At 38.2% G+C, this 20,978-nt stretch overlaps 3 protein-coding genes across 3 annotated transcripts; 2 read left to right on the forward strand and 1 right to left on the reverse strand.

Moving 5' to 3' along the window:
* The first annotated feature begins 241 nt into the window (after positions 1-241).
* Positions 242-5,133, forward strand: rpl36 (ribosomal protein L36). The gene is made up of 4 exons (NM_001005100.2): positions 242-287; positions 1,747-1,840; positions 3,053-3,187; positions 5,002-5,133. The coding sequence occupies exons 2-4, from the start codon at positions 1,748-1,750 to the stop codon at positions 5,089-5,091; spliced, it is 318 nt and encodes a 105-aa protein (NP_001005100.1). The 5' UTR covers positions 242-287; position 1,747; the 3' UTR covers positions 5,092-5,133.
* A 100-nt stretch (positions 5,134-5,233) lies between these two features.
* lrrc14b (leucine rich repeat containing 14B) lies at positions 5,234-9,142 on the reverse strand. Its single transcript, XM_002940035.5, has 2 exons — positions 7,452-9,142; positions 5,234-6,540 (listed from the first exon to the last, which is right to left on the reverse strand). The coding sequence occupies exons 1-2, from the start codon at positions 8,354-8,356 to the stop codon at positions 5,895-5,897; spliced, it is 1,551 nt and encodes a 516-aa protein (XP_002940081.2). The 5' UTR covers positions 8,357-9,142; the 3' UTR covers positions 5,234-5,894.
* An 880-nt stretch (positions 9,143-10,022) lies between these two features.
* LOC100488960 (metallothionein) lies at positions 10,023-13,668 on the forward strand. The gene is made up of 3 exons (XM_002940036.5): positions 10,023-10,129; positions 11,126-11,191; positions 13,473-13,668. Exons 1-3 carry the CDS (start codon positions 10,099-10,101, stop codon positions 13,562-13,564), a joined length of 189 nt encoding a protein of 62 aa, XP_002940082.2. The 5' UTR covers positions 10,023-10,098; the 3' UTR covers positions 13,565-13,668.
* The last annotated feature ends 7,310 nt before the right edge of the window (positions 13,669-20,978 follow it).

Consider the following 20,978-nt stretch of genomic DNA (forward strand, 5'->3'; position numbering starts at 1 on the left):
GCCAAAAATAATATACGAAAAAGTTACAGCAAATGATTCAACCCATTCCCACGAGCGAGCAAAAATAATAAAAGCATTATTTTATTTTTTTATTTTGTACCAAGCCTAGCATCTAACTAAAACAAGGCAATCGTATATTACTATATGGAGAAAAAAAAAAAAAACCTTCTTCCTAACAAGGGCGCTCTTGCCACTTATGCAGCTCTGGAGGACTCATCGGAGCTATGAAATACTGCTCTTCCGGCTTAGCTCCTTCCTTCCGGTGTGTCCGCCATCAGAGAGATCAGGTGAATAGAGAGATATTTGGATATTACAATCTGTGTTAAATCTTCAGCATCTTTTGTTAAAAAGAATATGGGGATCGCCAGGGTTGTTGTACGTGTCCTTAAGGATCCATCCTAGATGATATTGTTGAGGTCCGCGTACGAGTGGTTCTGTAGTCAAGCTAATTGTACCCTGGAGGAGCGAGATCCAAATGCGCTGTTCTCCGTGATTATTTTTACACGTGTGTGGTAGCCGGTTCTCTTGCTGTTGAATGCGTAATGTCTGTACTCTAGATTATAGATAAATAGTTTAGGTAAAAGCGTTATATTTTGCCCCAGTGTTGTCACGCTGTGCCTGAAAAACCTTGACAGCATTGCAATGTTTATTTGTTGGGGTACTAATAACGCGTTCGATCTTAAACTTTCCTTTAGACTTTGCCCGATTTGGCGTGCCCACTTTTTTATACGCTAATGAAAGAATAAGTAAGGTTGAGGTTTTGGGTTGACGCGAGTAACCTGGAAATCGCCCAAAATTGTTCTTGGTTCATATAAGAATCTCTTGAAGAGATACTGACACCAGAAAGGAAAGTTTTTTTTACATATGTCTTTGCATGCTGTTTATTATAATGCTGTACAGGTATTTGTAGGATGCTTTTACATTACCTGTCTGATCCCCCCCCATGTTTCTCTGAGGGGGCTGCCATTGTTGTTATTAGCATTAGAAGCTATAACTGACAGGCTGAGAAGGGACAGTCAGGTTGGCAAAACAGTCTGGTGTAGGAACTTCAAGTAACAATTGTATGCACAAGCAGCCCTATTGGCAAAAAAAAAACTTATCAACTTTAATGTAGATTAATTTTTTGAGAGTATTTTTTGTCAGTATTACTTTAAGCCCTTATGTATTACAGTGCTTCTGATATGTTGGTACTTTATAAATTGGTGTTATTAAAGTGCCCACAAAATAATACTTCATCAGAGCCTATTAGAATCACTTTAAAGCATATGTACATGTGATTTCATGTTGGTGTCATAAGGATCAGTTGAGGCCAACATTAGGGGGCAGATTTATCAATATGTGAGTTTAGAACTTAGTACATAACTCGTCCATGCTTTATTCATTCATTTGTGATTTTTAGAAGTGTATTTATCAAATGGGGAGTTCTAACTTTCACCCACTGATAAATACACTTCTAAAAATCCCATAGAAATGAATAGAACGTGGGTGAGTTTTTATGTACTAAGCTCTAAACTCGCATATTGATAAATCTGCTCCTAGGTCTCTTGACCCTGCATGTTTGAGCTGTTAATTTTGATGGGTAAATGTATACCATCTCTCAAGATGCTGTCCACTGATGTGATTCTGTCTATAGGATCAAATGCAGCTACTGTGACAGTTCTGTGTATTGGAATAATGATTTATCTCTGTAGTATTTTTCTAAGTAAACATCCTGTTTTTAATACTAGATTTTTTTTTTCTTTACAGAATGGCTATCAGGTACCCTATGGCTGTGGGCCTTAATAAAGGCCACCGTGTGACCAAGAATGTCACCAAGCCTAGACACTGCCGCAGGAGAGGGGTAAGTAGTAAAACACAAAACTGAATGCTAATATGACTTTTACTGGTTTAAAAAAAAAAAAAAAAATCTTGAAAATTATGCAGAAAAACTTTATGGTACAGGTATGGGAACCATTATCCAGAATGCTCGGGACCTGGGGTATTCTGGATAAGGGGTCTTTCCGTAATTTGGATCTCTATACCTTAGGTCTGCTAAAAATAATTTAAAGGTTAATTAAACCCAATAGAGTTCTACCTCCAATAAGGATTAATTACATCTTAGTTGGGATCAAGTACAAGGTACTGTTTTACAGATAAAAAGGTAAATCATTTTTACAAATCTGAATTATTTGGTTAAAATGGAGTATATGGGAAATGGCCTTTCTGTAATTCTGAGCTTTCTGGATAAACGGATAACTGATCCCTGTACTGCACATGTAAGCACTTTGTCCTTTAAGATAATGATTCAATGAAAAGTAGGTACAGCAGTAAGCAAATTGCTTTGCCTGTTAGATCTGGATAGTATATGCATGTAATGGGCTATGGACAATACTTATAGTGTAACATTACTATGAAAGGTAGCATTTTTTGTAATCGCAAAGCCCTTTTACAGTTTCCAAGTTTCCCCCTCTGAGGGAAATTTGCCATGGCTTCAGCTGTATTTTTTCTCCTTTGGATCAACAGCCAAGCTTCACTTTTTTAAAAAGGTTAAACTTAATGGACAGATCTATTATCATTGACCCTTTTTGCCATGTTAAAGGTTTTTGGGCAACGGCAAGGGGCACAACCTTATGCTCATTGTGATTGGCCCAGCTGTATGCATTGTGCTAATTGGCCCAATCTTACATTATTCAATTATCTGTTCAGTTGCACAGCCTAGCGGTAGGTAGATGTAAGCTTACAATGCTATTTGTCTGTTTCTTTCTGTAAGTGGTGGTGCACTCAAACTGCTGTAGGAAATTTCTAGTTCAGCCACTATTATACATTAATAAACAGTTATATTGCAACTTGGAGCATATATGGTCAAATTTGATATGCTGCAAAGAGTTACAGGTGCTGTCATACCTGTGCGGTAACATACATTGGTGTTCTTGCTGCAGCTACATGGGGTCTGTCTTTAGGATAAGACCCTTTAAAACTTTAGTCCACAGATAAATGAATTAAGAATTTTTGCAGTTAAAGATCTTATTGACTGGTAATAAACCATCTTTGTCCACCATTCTGTCCACCTCAGCGTCTGACAAAACACACCAAGTTTGTCCGTGACATGATCCGTGAGGTCTGTGGGTTCGCTCCTTATGAGAGACGTGCAATGGAATTGTTGAAAGTGTCAAAGGACAAGAGAGCACTAAAATTTATAAAGAAGAGGGTAAGTGCTACTATGAAAGTTACTGGCTCAGTTTGTAGTTTTGTTTAATCTTGCCTATGCTATGTTAAAAAATTTGTGTTACTTTTCCTTTAAAAGAACAGTAACACCAAAAAATGAATAGTGTATAAAAGTAACTAAAATATCATGTGCTGCTGCCCTGCACTGGTAAAAGCTGTGTGTTTACTTCAGAAAGACTACTATAATTTATATAAATAAGCTGCTATGTAGCCATGGAGGCAGCCATTCAAAGGAGAAAAGGCACAGGCACATAACAGATAAAACACTATTGTATTCTACAGAACTTATCTGCTATTTGCTATGTAACCTGTGCCTTTTCTCCTTTTTTCCAGCTTGAAAAAAAGCTATTCTACCCTGCACCAATAACTGCCCTATCCTGCAAACCACTTAGTATTTTAAATGCTTTAATAGAAAATACCTGCTAAAATTTGGCTTCCTGTCAATTGAACTACAGCGATACGGCAAAGGAAGCAGCAGCAACCATTATGTGACGATCGATCGATTGATTGAGCCTAGCCTTCTTTCTGTATAGGAAGGAGTCAGGTTAGGCTCAATCAATCGATCGGCACATAGATGCTGCACCTTCCTTCCCCGTATTGCTGTAATTCAATTGACAGGAAGCCAAGTTTAGCAGGTATTTTCTATTAAAGCATTTAAAATACTAAGTGTTTAGTATTAGTGTTACATTTCCTTTAAAGGGGCAGTATACCCTATTACCCTATTTTAAACAGTCCAATAAGTATGGTTTGAACTAAGTATGGTTTGTCACATTTTTTCTTTCTATCCTTATGACCAAGGCCAAAACTCAGTCTGCTGAGAAGCACTTTGTATAAATAAACCACTCATTTCCTACAGCTATAGCCAGTGTTGGACTGGCCCACCAGGATACCAGGAAAACTCCCGGTGGGCCCTCCTGCTGCTTTTGGTCTGCTTTATGGTCATTCCCTATTTCTGATTGGGAACAAAGAGGAGAAATAGATGGAAGAATAGATGCTAACATGTAAATTAAATAAACTAGGAGAATAAAGAGGTTGGGCAAGGAAAGGAGGAAAAATAGTTTGGAGAGTCGGCCAATGGTATAAGGCAGTGATCCCCAACCAGTGACTCGTGAGCAACATGTTGCTCACCAACCCCTTGGATGTTGCTCTCAGTGCCCCCAAACCAGGTAGTTATTTTTGAATTCCTGACTTGGGGGCAAGATTTAGTTGAATAAAAACAAGATTTACTACCAAATAAAGACCCCTGTAAGCTGACCGTGTGCATAGAGGCTACCTAACAGCCAATCTTAGCCCTTATTTGGCACCTCCATGAACTTTTATGATGCTTGTGTTGCTCTCCAAGTCTTTATATATTTGACTACACTGCATAGTGTTTTGACCTTGCATATTGAGATACAAAGTAGAACATAACTTTTAATGTCAGTTTTTACCCAGTTTAATGCTGGAATTCATAATGCAAGATTGTAGTATTTGGCAGCAGCTAGGCTGACTTGAAAATGACTGAAGCCTATCTTTGCTTGTGTGACTGCAGGGCTGTGATTGGCTGTCCCTCCTACTATGCTTTTGGCAGGTACTGTTAGGGCATGCCTACCCCTTTTTTGAAACATGACAGGGATCTGTGAGGATCTATAGGGAGCTCCAATAAAAGGGTCATTTTTACAGATAGTATTAATGTTTTGACACACCAGCATCATATATTAATCATTGCCTGCACGATTAGAAGTTTTTTAGGTTATCATATATGCCTTCTTTATTAATTCACAGCCTAATCCACATTTTTTTGTCTCCCTATTCCAGATTGGTACTCACATTCGTGCCAAGAGAAAGAGAGAAGAACTGAGCAATGTTTTGGCAGCTATGAGAAAGGCTGCTGCCAAGAAGGATTAAATTGTATCAGTTTGCATAAAAATAAACTTCTCAGTTTGTCAAGAATATCTGGCCAGTAAATGTGACGATAATTAAGACACATGAAAAATATATAAATCTTTGTACCCTATGCGTGATCCAATTGAAAAATGATGCAGAACACTCTTGAACCAAGCATTTATTTAAAACATTTCACCATTCACTGGGAAATGCATTGGAGAAAAGTACAGCATTAAAAAGAGACCTAACTATAGACCAATTGGGTTCCATACATACAGCCATATGGTTAGTTTGATTTTGGTCTCTGTTAACCAATCTTGCATGTATGCGGCCATCAGCAAGCAGTTTTGACAGCCCATTGATCAATTAATAGATCATTATGATATAAATTAAGCATTCTGAAGGTAAAGTTTTCCTTTAATAGGTGAATTATTGGGATCTAAAATATCTGGATAGGTTTTATTCAGATTCTATAGGTCTTTAAAAGGATTGTAAACCCCAAAAAAGAAATGTCAACTTAATCAGTCCACTGTGCAATTTAGCAATTTCTATTTTTAGTAGTTCTGTCAGGTTTGACAGTGTTAGACTGCTAATAGCAAGCATTCAGCTAAACAGCTCTTTTAAGGCTTAGTGCCAAGAACCATACGTCTATTATCTTCATGTATTCAGTTAAAATTAGCTGTCTAAAACGGCAAATATCTCATGATGAAAGTAAAAAATGAATATGAAATGCAGAAGTTCAGATATCATTTTCTTTTAGATTTTGATCCCCTTTTATGTATTTCTCAAAATACATTTAGTTTGTAACGTGAGGTTTATTCAGTTTAATTCATCTTCTGCAAAGATGTTGTGAAATGTTCTAAAGCTTGTTTGAATGACGTTAATAGACAAGTCCCAAGTTCAGTGCTTGTCTCTCCAATTGCAGGATCATAACTTCCAAACAGCGGAGTAGCAGCTGTTATATCTTCACGATTAGCTTGAAGCAAAATTGAGAGAAGATCATCTTTTATATTTTCATACTTTTGCTGATCAAATTTTATAAGCGTACATTCATCTAGTGGGTAACTGACATCATGAGGGTAGCAGTCTCTTGGTATTGGAAATTCAATGTACTTAAGTAGGGGAAGATCAACAAAAATATTAAATAGAAATCGAAGGGCTCTGGAGGATATTGGGTTACCGAGGAATTTAAACTCTTGTAGTTTGCGACAAGGTGCTAAGCCTATTGCAATCATATGGGCATGATTATCTCCGATATTACATTCTTCAAGAATAAGAGTTCGAAGTGTCCTCGAAGCTTTCGAAAGGAGCTTAAAGAATGTTGATGGAAAGAGCTCTGTCACACTGTGGCCACTAAGATCCAGTAATTGTAAATGCTCAGCATGTAGACTGTTTGACAGATAGGCCATATCTGCGTGGTTTAAAGAACAATTTGCAATTTCGAGGATTTTCAAAGGAGTTTTTAATGGGCTGCAATTAAATAACACAAATAGTTAAATACATACAATACTGTATTTTTTTTTGCAATCTACAATTGATTAGTTAACTTTTTTTTTGTTCATAGAACATTTCTTATCTAAATACTTATTTTTTTTTGTATATTGGCTCAGGGTTTTTAAAACGTTGCAATAACACTCATTCTATATGTGCACAACAGTATTTCTAAGCAGGTTGTAATCTTCCAGTTCTTTCTATAGAGATATTTACACTGATTCATACAAAGCTCTTTGTCTTTTGGAAACTCTAAAATTGAATTAGATGTTTTTCAAATTTAAAATGAAAGCATGCTTTGGAAATCAAAGGAAAATGGAAGCAAAATCTATAAAAGCCTGAACCAACAATAACCAACATGTACATAACTAGGAGCATTAGGGCTTGAAAGGGGAGTTTTAACCTTTTCTGCGCCAAACTCTTGCTTTTACATTTCTAATTATAGTTTTTTTAAGGTGGGATTTTATTAATTTCATCCACACACCAATATGCCTATAAAAGTATTTACTGGTCATGCAGTGGACTACATGCTAAGGCTAATCCTATAGCTACCCATATTTGTTGATTAAAGTAGTGTCCGTGTGTCTTGGGGAAAAAAAAAAAAATCAGTTTGTGTGGACAAGAGCATTGGCTGTACTTTTGAGTACAGAGAGCAGCTGTCAGTGAGGTGTAGTTTATTCTTGGCATATTTTCTAACTATACACACACTAATCTAGGGCTGATGGAGTTAAGGTTCTTTACTTTCCTAGACCTTTCAAGTGCTGCTCTCTGGGGCCCCATACAATACGTGAGTGTTTATCATTGACAATAGTATAAATAATTACATTTACTGGAAAAAATAGTATCCTGTTGTGAGAGGACAAAAGTAATTTCTAATGCATATAACTTACCTTAGCAGTTTTCTTATTTTGCCAGTTAGAATAGAAAATGACAGGCATAGTTCAGTCAGCTGGGTTATGTCGCTCAGTTTTTCCCCAACTTTACATAAAACAATTTCATCTTCTGCTGTGTATCTTGTAACATTGAAGGTCCTAGCAGGCAATGTAAGCGAAGAGAGTTTGGGAAAAGTTACATTATTTAGAAGCACTTCAAGATGATCAAGTTCCAGTGGCACATTATGGACAATTTCTAATTTGTTTATGGAAGCCGGGTCAGCAAGCTTTAGCACATAAAAAAGTTTCCTCAGCGAGAGACTATCAGCTCTAAAGTCAACGCATCTTATTTTTAGCGGGCAGTGGCATTTCATTAATAATGCTTGAACAACAAGCTCATAGTTTCTTTCTGTAACAAACAGGTGCATAAAAACATTGATGTTCACATTGAAGACAAGTGGGTTGCTTTCCATTCTTTGCATTTCCACTAATAGATCATAACATAGCTTTGTAAGGAACTCTGTTCTTGTCCACCTTCCCAAAGTCTTCTTACATTTGCATGGTTGAATTTCAATATCTTTTATTGCTGTTAAATCCACAACTTTAAGTCTCTTCATGTAGTTGGATGAGCAATTTAAGACATAGCTTTTCAAGCCTTTAAAGCAAGCTGATAGACTAAGCTGGCATGCCCAGTGGCATATATCTTCAGGGCAGTCCACTGTATTGCCAAGCAGTTGTCCAAGGTTAAAATCTTGCAGTGGCCAATTTTCTACCAAGAGATGGATTATTTCTACCTTTTCATGTAAGTAGCAAGCCTTGAATAACAGTGGATAAAGATCGTGGGCAACATTCTTGACATTTTTCTTGGCATATTCTTCATCTGATATAAATGCTTCAGCCCCGATAAAGCGCAGAGTTTTCATCTTTTACCAGGAGAGTTTCCTACCAGCCTTTGTCACTGTTGCTGTTCTAAAGATGGAGTGTCATGCTTTTTTTATTTTTAGAAGCTGTTGACAGAGGAATGCTATTAGGGAATGAAATCCTCTATAGCAACCCTGCCTATTTTTAAGTGACAAGTTGAGAGAGTGCACTAGCGCTCTCTACACTAGAAGAGCTCAAATTCTTATTTTTTAAAAAAATGGCATTTTGGCTCTTTAAAGAGATACTGACACCAGAAATTAAACCTTTTTGCATCTATCGTATCCATGCGATCGTAAACGGCGCAAAGAACTTTCTGACTTGATTTTTGAAGCCTCCCATAGGACTCAATGGCACTCTGCAGCTCCAACCTGACCAAAGGAACGTCACGATACCGAAGCTTGAATTGATTCCGAAACTTTCGTACTCATTACTCAAATACGATTTTATTGCACAAATTATCACAAAGCACGAAAAAGTTGTGTAAGTTAATGAAAATATCATAGAAAATACTCAAAAGTTCTAATCTTTAGAAAAAATACAAATTTTTAGTAATCGGACCTGTCGTACTTTAATGAATGGGCCCATAGTGTATTCTCAGCAAGCCGAAAAATGCTTGCCGAGAATATGCCCCAGAAACTTTTTGTGCCTGCACCGGGAAGCATTGAATACACCCGGGTGCAGGGCCATGTAGCTGATATCCACTGAAAATGCAGTCTTGCATTTTTTGGCATTGATATTGGTTACATGTGCCTGCACCTGACCGTATTCAATGCTTTCCTGTGCAGGCACAAGCAGAAGTTTATTCTTGGCAAGTGTTATTATAAGGCATTAGCCTTATATTACAGCAGGGAGGATCTGATTTTGTTGCATGACAGGAGTTTGTTGGTCAGATAAAATGTGACCCATAAAATTTGATCAAAATCTCTCGTGTAATTTAGCCCTCACAAAACATATTATGAATTTGTTGTTTAATGATTTTTTAGAATAAAAAAAATTTCGGTCCAAGGGGGGTTTCATAAAAGTGGAGTAAATTGGAATAATAAATATTGTTTTGTGAATATAGTGGTTTTGTACACTTTGGAGTTAAATTGCCATTTAAACAATACTTTATTAAATCTAAAGTACAGGTATGGGACCCATTATCCAGAATGTTCGGGACCTGGGGTTTTCCAGATAAGGGGTCTTTCCGTAATTCAGATCCCTTACCTTAAGTCTGCTAATAAAATTATTTAAACTGTAATTAAACCCAATAGGATTGTTTTGGCACCAATAAGGATTAAATATATCTTAGTTGGGATCAAGTACAAGGTACTGTTTTATTATTATTACATAGAAAAAGGAAATCATTTTTAAAAATGTGAATTATTTGATTAAAATGGAGCCTATGGCAGATGGCCTTTTCTTTAATTCAGAACTTTCTGGATAATGGGTGTCCAGATAAGGGGTCCGATACCTGTACTAAATTTCTCCATACAAATTTGGTTAAAACTTACAGCAATGTAAAGTTGGTTTGCATTATTAACAACATTTTAGACTGCACTGTGGGTGTTCAGAAGATTTTGTGGCATAGATGAACATTTTAGTCCACTTTTGTGAATTTCTCCCAGTCAGTTTAATCTTTAATGATGCACACCTGATGCTGGGTTGTACTTGTGCACACACCTATACACACCTTTATAAAGGAGCAGTCAGGCATCAGGTTTTTACTAGACTTGTTTAGTGAGAGAAAGAAATTAGTGTTGCCATGGACCCTCAGGACTGTAGCTGTGCATCAGGTAACTGCAATTAAAATGTATAATGTGATTCATGTATAAAGTTATGCATTGTTTTAATCGATAAACATGCTTGTTGTGTGTTTGTGTTGGTTATGTAGTCTTTTAACTATCAATGGGGTGCTGCAGATGAGTTTAGAAAATTTGCCTTAGGGCTACTCATATGGGACTTTTGTTCTGCATTCTCCTGCAGTGGACTGCAGGATGAAATGCAGCCCATTCTTCAGCCTGTAACTGACCCAGGTGCATGCAAAACATTTTTTATATATATATATATATCTAGTTTATGAATCTATTGGCTTACAGTATGACAACAGTGCAGCAAATAATTGAATTGAAACTATGAAAGTTATGGTTGTGTATTTAATAATTGAAGGAACTACTGATACACAAATACTTCATTTGTATAGTCTTTATCATTATGATTTTTAAATTTTATTGGCTTTTGTTTAGTAAAATTCTGGTTTGCCATTTCAGCAGCTAGCACCTTAGCAACCTGGCAGAGGTTTAAATGAGAGCCTGGAATATGAATAAAAGGCCAGAATAGAATAAGTAAAAAAGTTAAAAAGTAACAAAGTGAAGCCACACAGAACAAGAAATTGTTCTGTGTGTAAGGTAGTTTGTTTTTTTTTTTGTTTGTTTTTTTTTTTTTTTAATGGCAGCAAAAAAAAAACGTATACCATCTAAAGTTGCTAAGAACTGGCCATTCTTTAACATACTAATTTTATTGGTGAACTATTTTAAAAAGCTCTAGCCTTTAAAGTGAAGTGTGCATGTGTTGCATTTTCTTCCATTTACTTCTTACAAATTAGTCCCTAGGCTTAATTTATATTAGCATTGAATATCCATTTAATGTGTATAAGCTATATGGATCATGTGATTTACCATTGTTCTTTGCATAATAGCTACAATGTACATGCCAATGTCCTGTAATCTTAATTTTCCCTAAATGTCAGTGGGAAAACATTTCACCTGAAACTTGTTACTACTTGTATCTAGGTGCTCCTTGCTCCTGTGGAGAAGCTTGTAAATGCACAAACTGCAAGTGTAAATCCTGCAAAAAAAGTAAGAATCCAGTAGATTCAGAATATGTACTTTGTTACTTCATTTGTTACTGCATTTTTATGCGATTACTAGGGATTCACCAAATCCACTATTTTTGGATTTGGCTGAATCCCAAATCCTTTGTGAAAAATTTGACTGAATCCTAATTTGCATAGGGAAATTAGGACAGTGAAGGGTGAAAGAGAACTGCGCAGTGAGATTTTCAACTTCTGTTTTTGTGACAGTCCTATGATTTTAAGGATTCAGTTCGGCCAGGAGGTGAAATCTCTGCAGTTATCTGTTTAGTAGGGTGCAAATTGCCTTAACAACCAGGGTTTGAATAAGAAACTGTGATATATTTATAGGAGAGGATCTAAATAGAAAAATAAGCAATAAAAAGTAACAACAATAAAATTGTAGCCTTACAGATCAATAGTTTTTTGAATGATTGAGTTAGTGACCCCCATTTGAAAGTTGCAAAGAGTCAGAGGAAGACCAATTAAAAAAAAAAAAATGACATAAGTTATTCTAATAACTATCAGCAACCTGTAATACCACTATTTCCTGTGGTTTAAAGAAGGCATGACGATATAACACCTGAGAATTTTTGTAAACCTTATAATAGTGGGATATGGTGTATTCACAAACTTGTTGGAATATTACACACTGATGACATCAAGAAGTAAGGACACGGATCGAATATCTGTGCATTGCAAATAATCAGTTACATGAACGTCCGAATGTGCTATGTAAATGAGAGAACCCTTAAAGGAGAAGGAAAAGTAAAAATCACTGGGGGTGCCAAATGTTATGTACCCCCCACTGACTTTTATCGCTTTACCATTAGTGCTATTTTCTCCAGTGAGTGTTTCCTCTACCTTATTTCTTCTGTCTTCTAAATTCCAAGGCCGGCAAAGCTGTGGTGGGAGGATTCCCCCCCCCCCCCCCCCCCCCCCCAGCAAAGCTGTTCTGCTTTCATCCCCCTATGTGTGTACATTAACAGTCACAGGACCTGCCTGTTGGCACATGCAGAAAACAGATTTTAGTGTGAAAATGTATACTTTACATTTCACAGGCACAGATCCTGTGCCTGTAAATGCGCACAGATGGAGGGAATGTAATGGATCTACAGTACAACAGCAGAACTGACCCATGTGCCATTAGCCTTAGACGAGAACTAAACCCTAGAAACAAATATGGTTAGAAATGCTATATTATACATACTGGGTCACCATCTTAGATTTTGTTAGTGTCCATGACATTCCTATGCTTCTGGGCTACTATTGAGAAGTTAAATGTAGGGGTTCTCACAACTAATCAAGCAGAAAATGAGATTTGCCTGTCATAGAAGCTGATGCTGCAGGGCTAATTAAAGGGGTTTTAAAGTTGAACACCTTTTAATGGACATTAACCCATTAGAACAGAAAAGGACAAACACTGCTTTTAATGGCAATTATAAATACAAGAACCAAAAAAAAAACCAAAAATCATTATAAATGTGTAATGAAAGTATATTGCAAAGTTACTTAGAATTTTAGTTGTTTCATTAGGCAAATTATTTATTTGGGTTGGCATGTCCCTAAGTAAACATTTAGTATCCTATAGGCTTTGATATTCTGCAATTTTGCAGTTGGTTTTAATTTTTTATGGATTATCAGTTATTTTGAATGAAAGACTGGAATACGAATAGGCTAAGAAAAGAAGAGGAAGATAAGGAATAAAGTTTCAATAAATATAAAATTTTAAAAAGGCAAGAGGATGGCAAATTAAAAATTATAGAAGACCAACTGCAAAATTGTTACCAATAGGGTATTCTATAACATAGTAAAAGTTAAAGGTGAACCACCCTTTAAACTGTTAATTGCAGTGGTTTTAGAGCTGTCATGTAGTAATCTGTATTAATTATCTATATTTACTAATCGGTCTTAAATTGTGACTTGTATATTGTATATGTATATGTATATGTATATATATATATATATATGTGTGTATTGTGAATTGGTCCCTTAGCTTAGCTAATGAAATAAGTTCAGCGCATGTGCAGTGAATCAGCAGAAAAGAAAACTTAGAAACTTTAGAAACTTCAGAAAAGGGAAACGTACAATTGTTCTATGAATGTATAACAAATTTTTAGGATGCAATTCCAGCCACTATTTAACTTAACCTCCTTTCAGCAGACTGATCTGTTCAACACCAAAAATGTACTGTTGCTACTATTTCCCTTTAATATAATCATAAATATCCTTGTCAAACAGTCCATAATCACTTCTTACGGTTAACAATGGTTTTCCTTGCCCCACAGGTTGCTGCTCCTGCTGTCCTGCTGAATGTAATAAATGCAAGCAAGGCTGTGAATGCGAAAAAGGCATAGAAAAATGCAGCTGCTGCAACTAATGTTTCTTGGGAAGTCTACCTACAACAGTAATATTTGTAACTTAACAAACTGACATTATATAATTGTGTAAAATATATCCTAATAAACTCTGCATTGTTTTTCACACCAGAGAAAATTTCTGTAAAAATGAAACCGGCTACTGGAAAATTAGGTGGTGGTAGGAACTGTCTGTATCAGTGCCTGAGACGTTACTTTACATTGACTTGATATGCCGATGATGGTCACAACATGTACATGTCTTATCCAAGATCTGATAAATATTCTGTTTTTAATGGGGAGACATCTTTAGGTGGCCATACAGCAGTGCCCCTAGTTTACCTGAAAGCTTCTATTTTATACCATCTCCCACAAATCCTTTTGTGCCAAGTTTAAGCATCCTAAAAATACCTGCAGTCTACTGAACAATTAGATACCCAATGCACATACTGTAGGTTTATCCAATATGTCCCATAGAGGCCCAAATAATGCATACAAATAATATATGAAAGTCTTAAGAGCCTCTCAAAATGTGCATACCCCTAAAAAAAAAAAACATTTAAGGTGCCCATACATGCTCTGATATTATTGTACAAAATGAGGTTTTGTATGATATTTGGTGTGTGTGGTGGAGTGACAAAGTGACCGATATCTCAAAAGCCTTGGATATCGGTCATCTGATCAATTGGGCAAGCATTTAGGGCTGTGGCACACTGGAAGACTAGTCGCCAGTGACAAATCTCCCTTTGTTGCGGGCGACTAGTCTCCCCAAAATGCCATCCCACTGGCGAAAATGTAAATCGCTGGTGGGATGGCATACGCAGCACCGCGATTTCCCCGAAGTTGCCTTGAGAGGAAACTTCCGCGATTTCAGGGAAATCACAGCGCCGCGTATGCCATCCCACCGGCGATTTACATTTTTGCCAGTGGGATGGCATTTTGGAGAGAAGTCGCCCACGGCAAAGGGAGATTTGTCGCAGGCGACTAGTCTCCCCGTGTGCCACAGCCCTAAACGCTCGCCTTTGCCTAATTGATCAGATGACAGATATCCAAGGCTTTTGAGATATCGGTCAACTTGTCAATTCACCACATGCACCAAAGATATGGGTAGAATGCCGATTGTTTCTACCTCCATATCTGGCAATTCAGCTCTAAATGGCAGTGGAGGGTACGAGCGATATTTTCTGCGATCAGTGGTCGCAGGAAAGATTGTAATTGTAATGTTTATGATTTGAAAAGTACAGATTTTACTAAATCCATAATGGGGATTTTACTCAAACTTCAAAGCAATTCTAAAAATAAGTAACGTGAAAATACAGAGATGATGCGAATCAATGAAATAATAAAATACCTTCTCCTCAAATAAGTGTGCAGCATAAACATTTTTAGAGGAAGAACAAACAAAATAGTAAAAATAAGAAAAATCAAATGTGTTAATTGTGTGTATTTGAGTGTGGAGTGGAAAAAAGTGTCCTCAAATATGTGATCTTAACTGATTTTGTAGCAGGAGGGCCACCGGCCGTGCTGGAGGATCCCAAGATGCAGTAAGACATCTTGAGCAGCAGTAAATGTCTGGGCAATGGACTGTATAGAAAGTCTCATACAGCACATGACTCAACAGCTCCTCATTTGCCTAGTGGTTTTATAGCTTGGTGCTGAATCTACTTAAACTTTGTTTCTTGAGCAGATGTGTCAGCCTGGGTGAGGTACAACTGCAGAGGGAACAAACATTTTTCACTTCTTCCCAGAAGGGATGTTATTGCAAATGTGCACAACAGGAAGTGATGGCACTATGCGCATTGTGCATGAGCACAAGCTTGCTGATGTCACTGAATGCTTACTGTGCTTGTAGTGAATACGCTGGAAATCCTGTGGTAATTACCTAAAATGACCGGAGGCCAGGGGTTAAAATCATGTAACGCCTGATGAAATCAGACGAGTTGACATGCCTGGCTAAAGTGGTAGCAGCGACATCCACATTGTTATTGCAACTGTTTTCACCATGTGGCCCTTCTCTGGTAAATCTAAAGGAAAAAAGTGCAATATTATCCTTTCTACCTTTTAATATTTCACTAAAAATCTGACAAATTACTTTAAAAAAAACTAAGGGGTCTGCTTGTGATATACCAAACCACTTTGGCATCAGGGAGCAGGCCCAGACTGGCAATCCGTGTATTCTGGCAAATGCCATAAGATGCCACAGACAGTCACCAGTTAGTAAGCTTTTGGGGCTGTTTGGGCCTCTGTTTACCTTAAATGCCATGGCCTATTTTATATACCAGTACAGGCCTGCAGAGTAGTCTGTCTGTAAAAGGATGCCAAAAAGTCTTTATTGGCATTAGATGATCAGCAATCAAGCCCAGGGGCAGATTAATGCATATGCTTACCCTATAGCCTAGGGGTCCTGTGTGAGCAGGGGTCCATCTATCTTTTGCAATAATTATTTCTCTTTCCAAATCTTTTAATGTGTTTTTATTTAGTTGGGTGCACCTGGGAGAAGAAGGCAGGCAAGGTGCGTGTGTGTGCCTGGATTCATACAGATCCAGGTACCTGTGCTCTCTGTCAGGTCGGGTTTGTGTCATCGCTGGCACGCGCTGCACCTGACCCCACATAGAGATCATATGTAGAGTAGCCTAGAAAAGGTCCCTGTGAAAAGTGTAACCGAGGGGCCTCACATCTCATTAATCTGCCACTTAACCCAGTCCTTCATAAGCATCAATTCAATGACCACTAATTTATTTTAAAGGACAATGAAAGGTTAATATAAATTAAAAGTAAGTCTAAAGGCATTCTTTTTAGTACTTACTGCATATCTAAATTCCCAGATCCCTGCTTGCTTCTCTGAGATATGATGCTGGCAGCCTACAGCGGTGTGAAGACTACAGTGACACCATTGAAATCTCTCTCCCCTTCCTGTAGGCTGCCTTCAGTAGCAATGCATATGTGTGTAACTTGATCCTGTCTCCTGTTCTGAGCTACACATGCCCACCAGCCAATCAAAAGCAGATCTGCCGGGGAGGGGGGGGGGGGGGGGGGGGGAATGAAACATGTGCAGTATGAAGCAAGGAGGGAAAGGAAGGGAGAATACCCTTTTAAAGATGGTTGCCTGTTCAAGAAAACAGATGTGAAGTAAGTGTGACTGAGTAAATATTTGATTAGGTGAGCCAAAAGCGTGGTGTTTTTACTAAACAATAGGAGGACTATTGGGCAGTATGCTTTTTAAATTTTGACTTGCATTCTCTTTTAAATGGCATCAAAAAGGTCTGGAATATTAATTTCTAGTATAAATGAATGCTTTTTCTGATTTCATTGCAAATCTCGACAGAAAATTTTCCTAACAAGCTTCAACACCTAAAATATCTACAACACATGCTAAAAAAAAATACAGTATTAGAAATTAACTTGTGTGCAGGCACATGTAGCCAATATCAGCCGAAAATATGAAGTCTCGCATTTTTTTGGCGGATATCGGCTACATCTGCCTGCACTTGAGCATATTCCATTCATTCGGGTGCAGGCATAGGTAGGAGGCATATGGCGGTATTTCCATTTTCCAGCTTGCTGAAAATATACGCCCTACGCCTGGTCTGACATTAGCCTAACATCTTCACGGTTCTTAGGGATTATTCTAGACACCTGTGTGCAATGATAGACAAGTTTAATGACAGATATAAGTGTTTGCAGGAATCTATGACCTGCAACAACATTTGTTCTAGGAATATGATTGCCACCTAGCAAGTGCTAATGTTCTATAATGCAGTTTACAAGCAGGCCAAGATTTGCATAATGGGTGTCCCTAGGGCCTCATCTCGACACATCGCACCACCACCCCTCCTTTTTTGCACGTGCAAATTTCTATTGTTGGGTACAGATCACTGGGGATCGGTGCACAGGTCGTTTGCTTGCTTCAGACCCATTTTGCAGACAGCAGGGCAGCATGCTGCCCCTGAATTCCTGCCACCCTAGGCCCAGGCCTTTGTGGCCTCGCCACAAATCTGGGCCTGCTTACAAGACAGTTATCACTATTTGATCCCTAATGGATAAATCACCACTCTGACAATATAAACAATATACCTTTATTCTGTCTCCTAATAAACTCCACACATGAATAGACTACTACTTTTATTTCACCCATGTTTAAAATTAATAAATGTTTAAAATGGGGAGGGTATTATAAGTAATGTATCAGTGTTTGCAGATGACACAAAACTCTGCAGACCAGTCAATTCTATCCAGGATGTGGCATCCTTGCAGCAGGATCTTGACCAACTGGCAATCTGGGCGGCTAAGTGGCAGATGAGATTTAATTTAGATAAAAGTAAGGTCATGCACCTGGGATGTAAAAATATGCAAGCCACTTATACCCTTAATGGGACTGCACTAGGCAAATCTGTAATGGAGAAGGACCTTGGAGTCCTTGTAGATAATAAACTTGGCTGTAGCAAGCAATGCCAGGCAGCAGCTGCAAGGGCAAACAAGGTTTTGAGCTGTATTAAAAGGGGTATAGATTCACAGGAGGAGGGGGTTATTCTTCCCCTTTACAGAGCGCTGGTAAGGCCCCATCTAGAATATGCTGTTCAGTTCTGGTTTCCAGTGCTCAAACGGGACATGATTGAGTTAGAGAGGGTCCAGAGAAGGGCAACTAAGTTGGTAAAGGGTATGGAAAGTCTCAGTTATGAAGAAAGACTGGCCAAGTTGGGTCTGTTTACACTGGAGAAGAGGCGCTTAAGAGGTGACATGATAACTATGTATAAATATATAAGGGGATCATATAATAACCTTTCTAATGTTTTATTTACCAGTAGGTCCTTCCAACGGACACAAGGGCACCCACTCCGTTTAGAAGAAGGGAGGTTCTGTTTAAAGAGCTGTGAAGTTGTGGAATTCCAGTCGTGCTGGCTGATACATTATATAACTTTAAGGGCTCTGGCAAACGGGGAGATTAGTCGCCCGCGACAAAACTCCCTGTTCGCGAGCGACAAATCTCCCCGGATTGCCATCCCACTGGTGAAAATATAAATCGCGATTTACATTTTCGCCGGTGGGATGGCATTTCGGGGAGATTAGTCGCCCGAGACACGGGAGACTCTCCGTGTGCCAGAGCCCTAAGAAGGGGCTAGATGGATTCTTAGCAAGTGAGGGAATACAGGGTTATGGGAGATAGCTCTTAGTACAAGTTGATCCAGGGACTGGTCCAATTGCCATCTTGGAGTCAGGAAGGAATTTTTTCCCCTCTGCGGCAAATTAGAGAGGCTTCAGATGGGGTTTTTTGCCTTCCGCTGGATCAACTAGAAGTTAGGCAGGTTATATATAGGCATTATGGTTGAACGTGATGGACGTATGTCTTTTTTCAACCCAACTTACTATATTACTATGTTAAAATTAATAATTAACCCAGTTAAACTTAGCAAAATCTTTCCGGGAACACCGGACAGCTGCTGGCAATGCAGGGCGACACCAGGTACTCTCTTACACATCCTATGGGACTGTCCAGAGATACAAAAATACTGGACTGAAATCCTACAGATTTGCAACGATACACTACAGCTGGATATAACCACAGACCCAGCAACAGTCCTACTGCATCACAATACTCAACCTGTTTCGTTATATAAGAAGTCACTTTCCCAATATGCACTTAACGCAGCTAAACTATTAATTCCCCGAAAATGGAAATCTTCAACATTACCCACTATAATAGAATGGATTCAAGAAATGGAGGACATTCGCAAATTCGAGGAATTACACACGGACTCATACAAATCCAAACAAAATCACTGGGCTACCTGGCGGCTTTGGCGAACATACCTAGAAACAAGGATATCCAACCCAATTAACCAAGTAGATCCTGATGAGTAACAATCTGGGGGATGTGGACTCTGCCGAACCATAATTTCTCTGCAAATTTAACAGAATGCAAGAATAACTGTGCTGATATATACATGTAGATATCAGAGCTTCACTCATACTGAAATTATAATAAACCATAGGTCACTGACCACTAACAGATCTTTATGCTCAAACGATCTCTTCGCCTGGAATTTCCCTCCCTTTCCCTCCCTAATTATAAAAACTCAATCCAATAACGAAAAGCTCTCTGACAGCGGACAGCCTTTACATTCAATACATCATTTGTTTTGTCTTTATTTTCCTTTCTTTTTATGCAATGATATGCTTAACGTATACCAGATATGCATGCTACATTATGGAAATATTTTGTAACAATATATCTTACGAATCTCCAAATGTTGTAAGCAATGCACTATTATAATACTATGCATATGTTGGATTGTAATAAAACCCAATAAAAATCTTAAAAATTTTTAAAAAAATTTGCTTTAAAAGGATACTTAAAATTCATGCAGGCTCAGACCAATCCCTATCAGTTCTCTTGGAGGCACACAAGACAGCACTGACATTGCTAAGAAGAAAGCAACATTTAACGACATCCAAACTCAATTACACAAAGTGGGACAAAGCTATAATGTTCAACACACCGATGCCACATTAGCTCAGATCTTACAAATAGGCGCTAAAAACACTGAGATACAAAGATGTTGCAAAGGCTCTGATCTGGACAAAACAGAAAGGAGATAAACTAGAAAGGGAAGTTTGAGAACAAACTTCATGTTGGTTTGAAAAACGGGAAGTCAGTGAAAGAAATCTGATCTGTTGTTGGCTCTGCCCACTTTTTCTAATCTTGGACCACAGTTATATAGTAAAAACCACTGTACAAACTTTGGGGACCCTGGTGTTAAAGGAGACATATCCTATAAAAATTATGAATGTACCAGTGAATTATACTCCTCTAGATATAGAAGGAATGTGCTTTAAAAAGTTGTGTTTCTGACCGATTTATTGAGAAATTCCACGAAAACTCCACTAGCCCTGCCCATCTGTTCCACTTCCTGCTGGCTGAATTCTCTGGAAGTGCAGGGGAACCGGCGGCCCTCCGTACACTGCACTGTAGGATAGGAACCAATCAGCAGCTAGGCTGACCTGATAGGGAACTGAAGCCTGTCTTTGCTTGTGTGAGTGCAGGGCTGTGATTGGCTATCCCCCTCCTACTGTGCTTCTGGCAGGGACCGTTAGGACACGCCCACTCTTCATTTCACACTGGACGGAGAAGTGATAGGATCTATAGGGAGCTCCAGTAAAGGGGCCATTTTTACAGAGAGGATTAATTTTTAGCACAAAGTGAAACCAGCACGGTATATTATTCATAATTGCCTACAAAATAAGCGTTTTTCTCATTTATCCAATATGTCACCTTTAATAGTGTCTGAATGGCAGCAATTTAAATTTTCCCACTGAAAGTCAACCAGTGGTTGGCGGTTGGTGGCTCCATCCACTTTTTCTAACCTGGAACTGCAGTTACCCAGTGACTAACTCTACAAAGTTTATGGACCCTAGGATTAATAGTTAAAGAACAGCAGC

This window comes from Xenopus tropicalis, chromosome 1, assembly GCF_000004195.4.
Source record: "Xenopus tropicalis strain Nigerian chromosome 1, UCB_Xtro_10.0, whole genome shotgun sequence".
Lineage (NCBI taxonomy): Eukaryota > Metazoa > Chordata > Amphibia > Anura > Pipidae > Xenopus > Xenopus tropicalis.

Bases quoted from the DNA above. Each gene is read 5' to 3' on its own strand.
- rpl36 (NM_001005100.2), top strand. From the start codon at position 1,748: ATGGCTATCAGGTACCCTATGGCTGTGGGCCTTAATAAAGGCCACCGT. The intron at 1,841-3,052 runs GTAAGTAGTAAA...TGTCCACCTCAG, and splicing joins GACACTGCCGCAGGAGAGGG to CGTCTGACAAAACACACCAA. The intron at 3,188-5,001 runs GTAAGTGCTACT...TCCCTATTCCAG, and splicing joins TAAAATTTATAAAGAAGAGG to ATTGGTACTCACATTCGTGC.
- lrrc14b (XM_002940035.5), bottom strand. From the start codon at position 8,356: ATGAAAACTCTGCGCTTTATCGGGGCTGAAGCATTTATATCAGATGAA. The intron at 6,541-7,451 runs GTAAGTTATATG...ATTTAATTGCAG, and splicing joins AAAATAAGAAAACTGCTAAG to CCCATTAAAAACTCCTTTGA.
- LOC100488960 (XM_002940036.5), top strand. From the start codon at position 10,099: ATGGACCCTCAGGACTGTAGCTGTGCATCAG. The intron at 10,130-11,125 runs GTAACTGCAATT...ACTTGTATCTAG, and splicing joins GGACTGTAGCTGTGCATCAG to GTGCTCCTTGCTCCTGTGGA. The intron at 11,192-13,472 runs GTAAGAATCCAG...CTTGCCCCACAG, and splicing joins GTGTAAATCCTGCAAAAAAA to GTTGCTGCTCCTGCTGTCCT.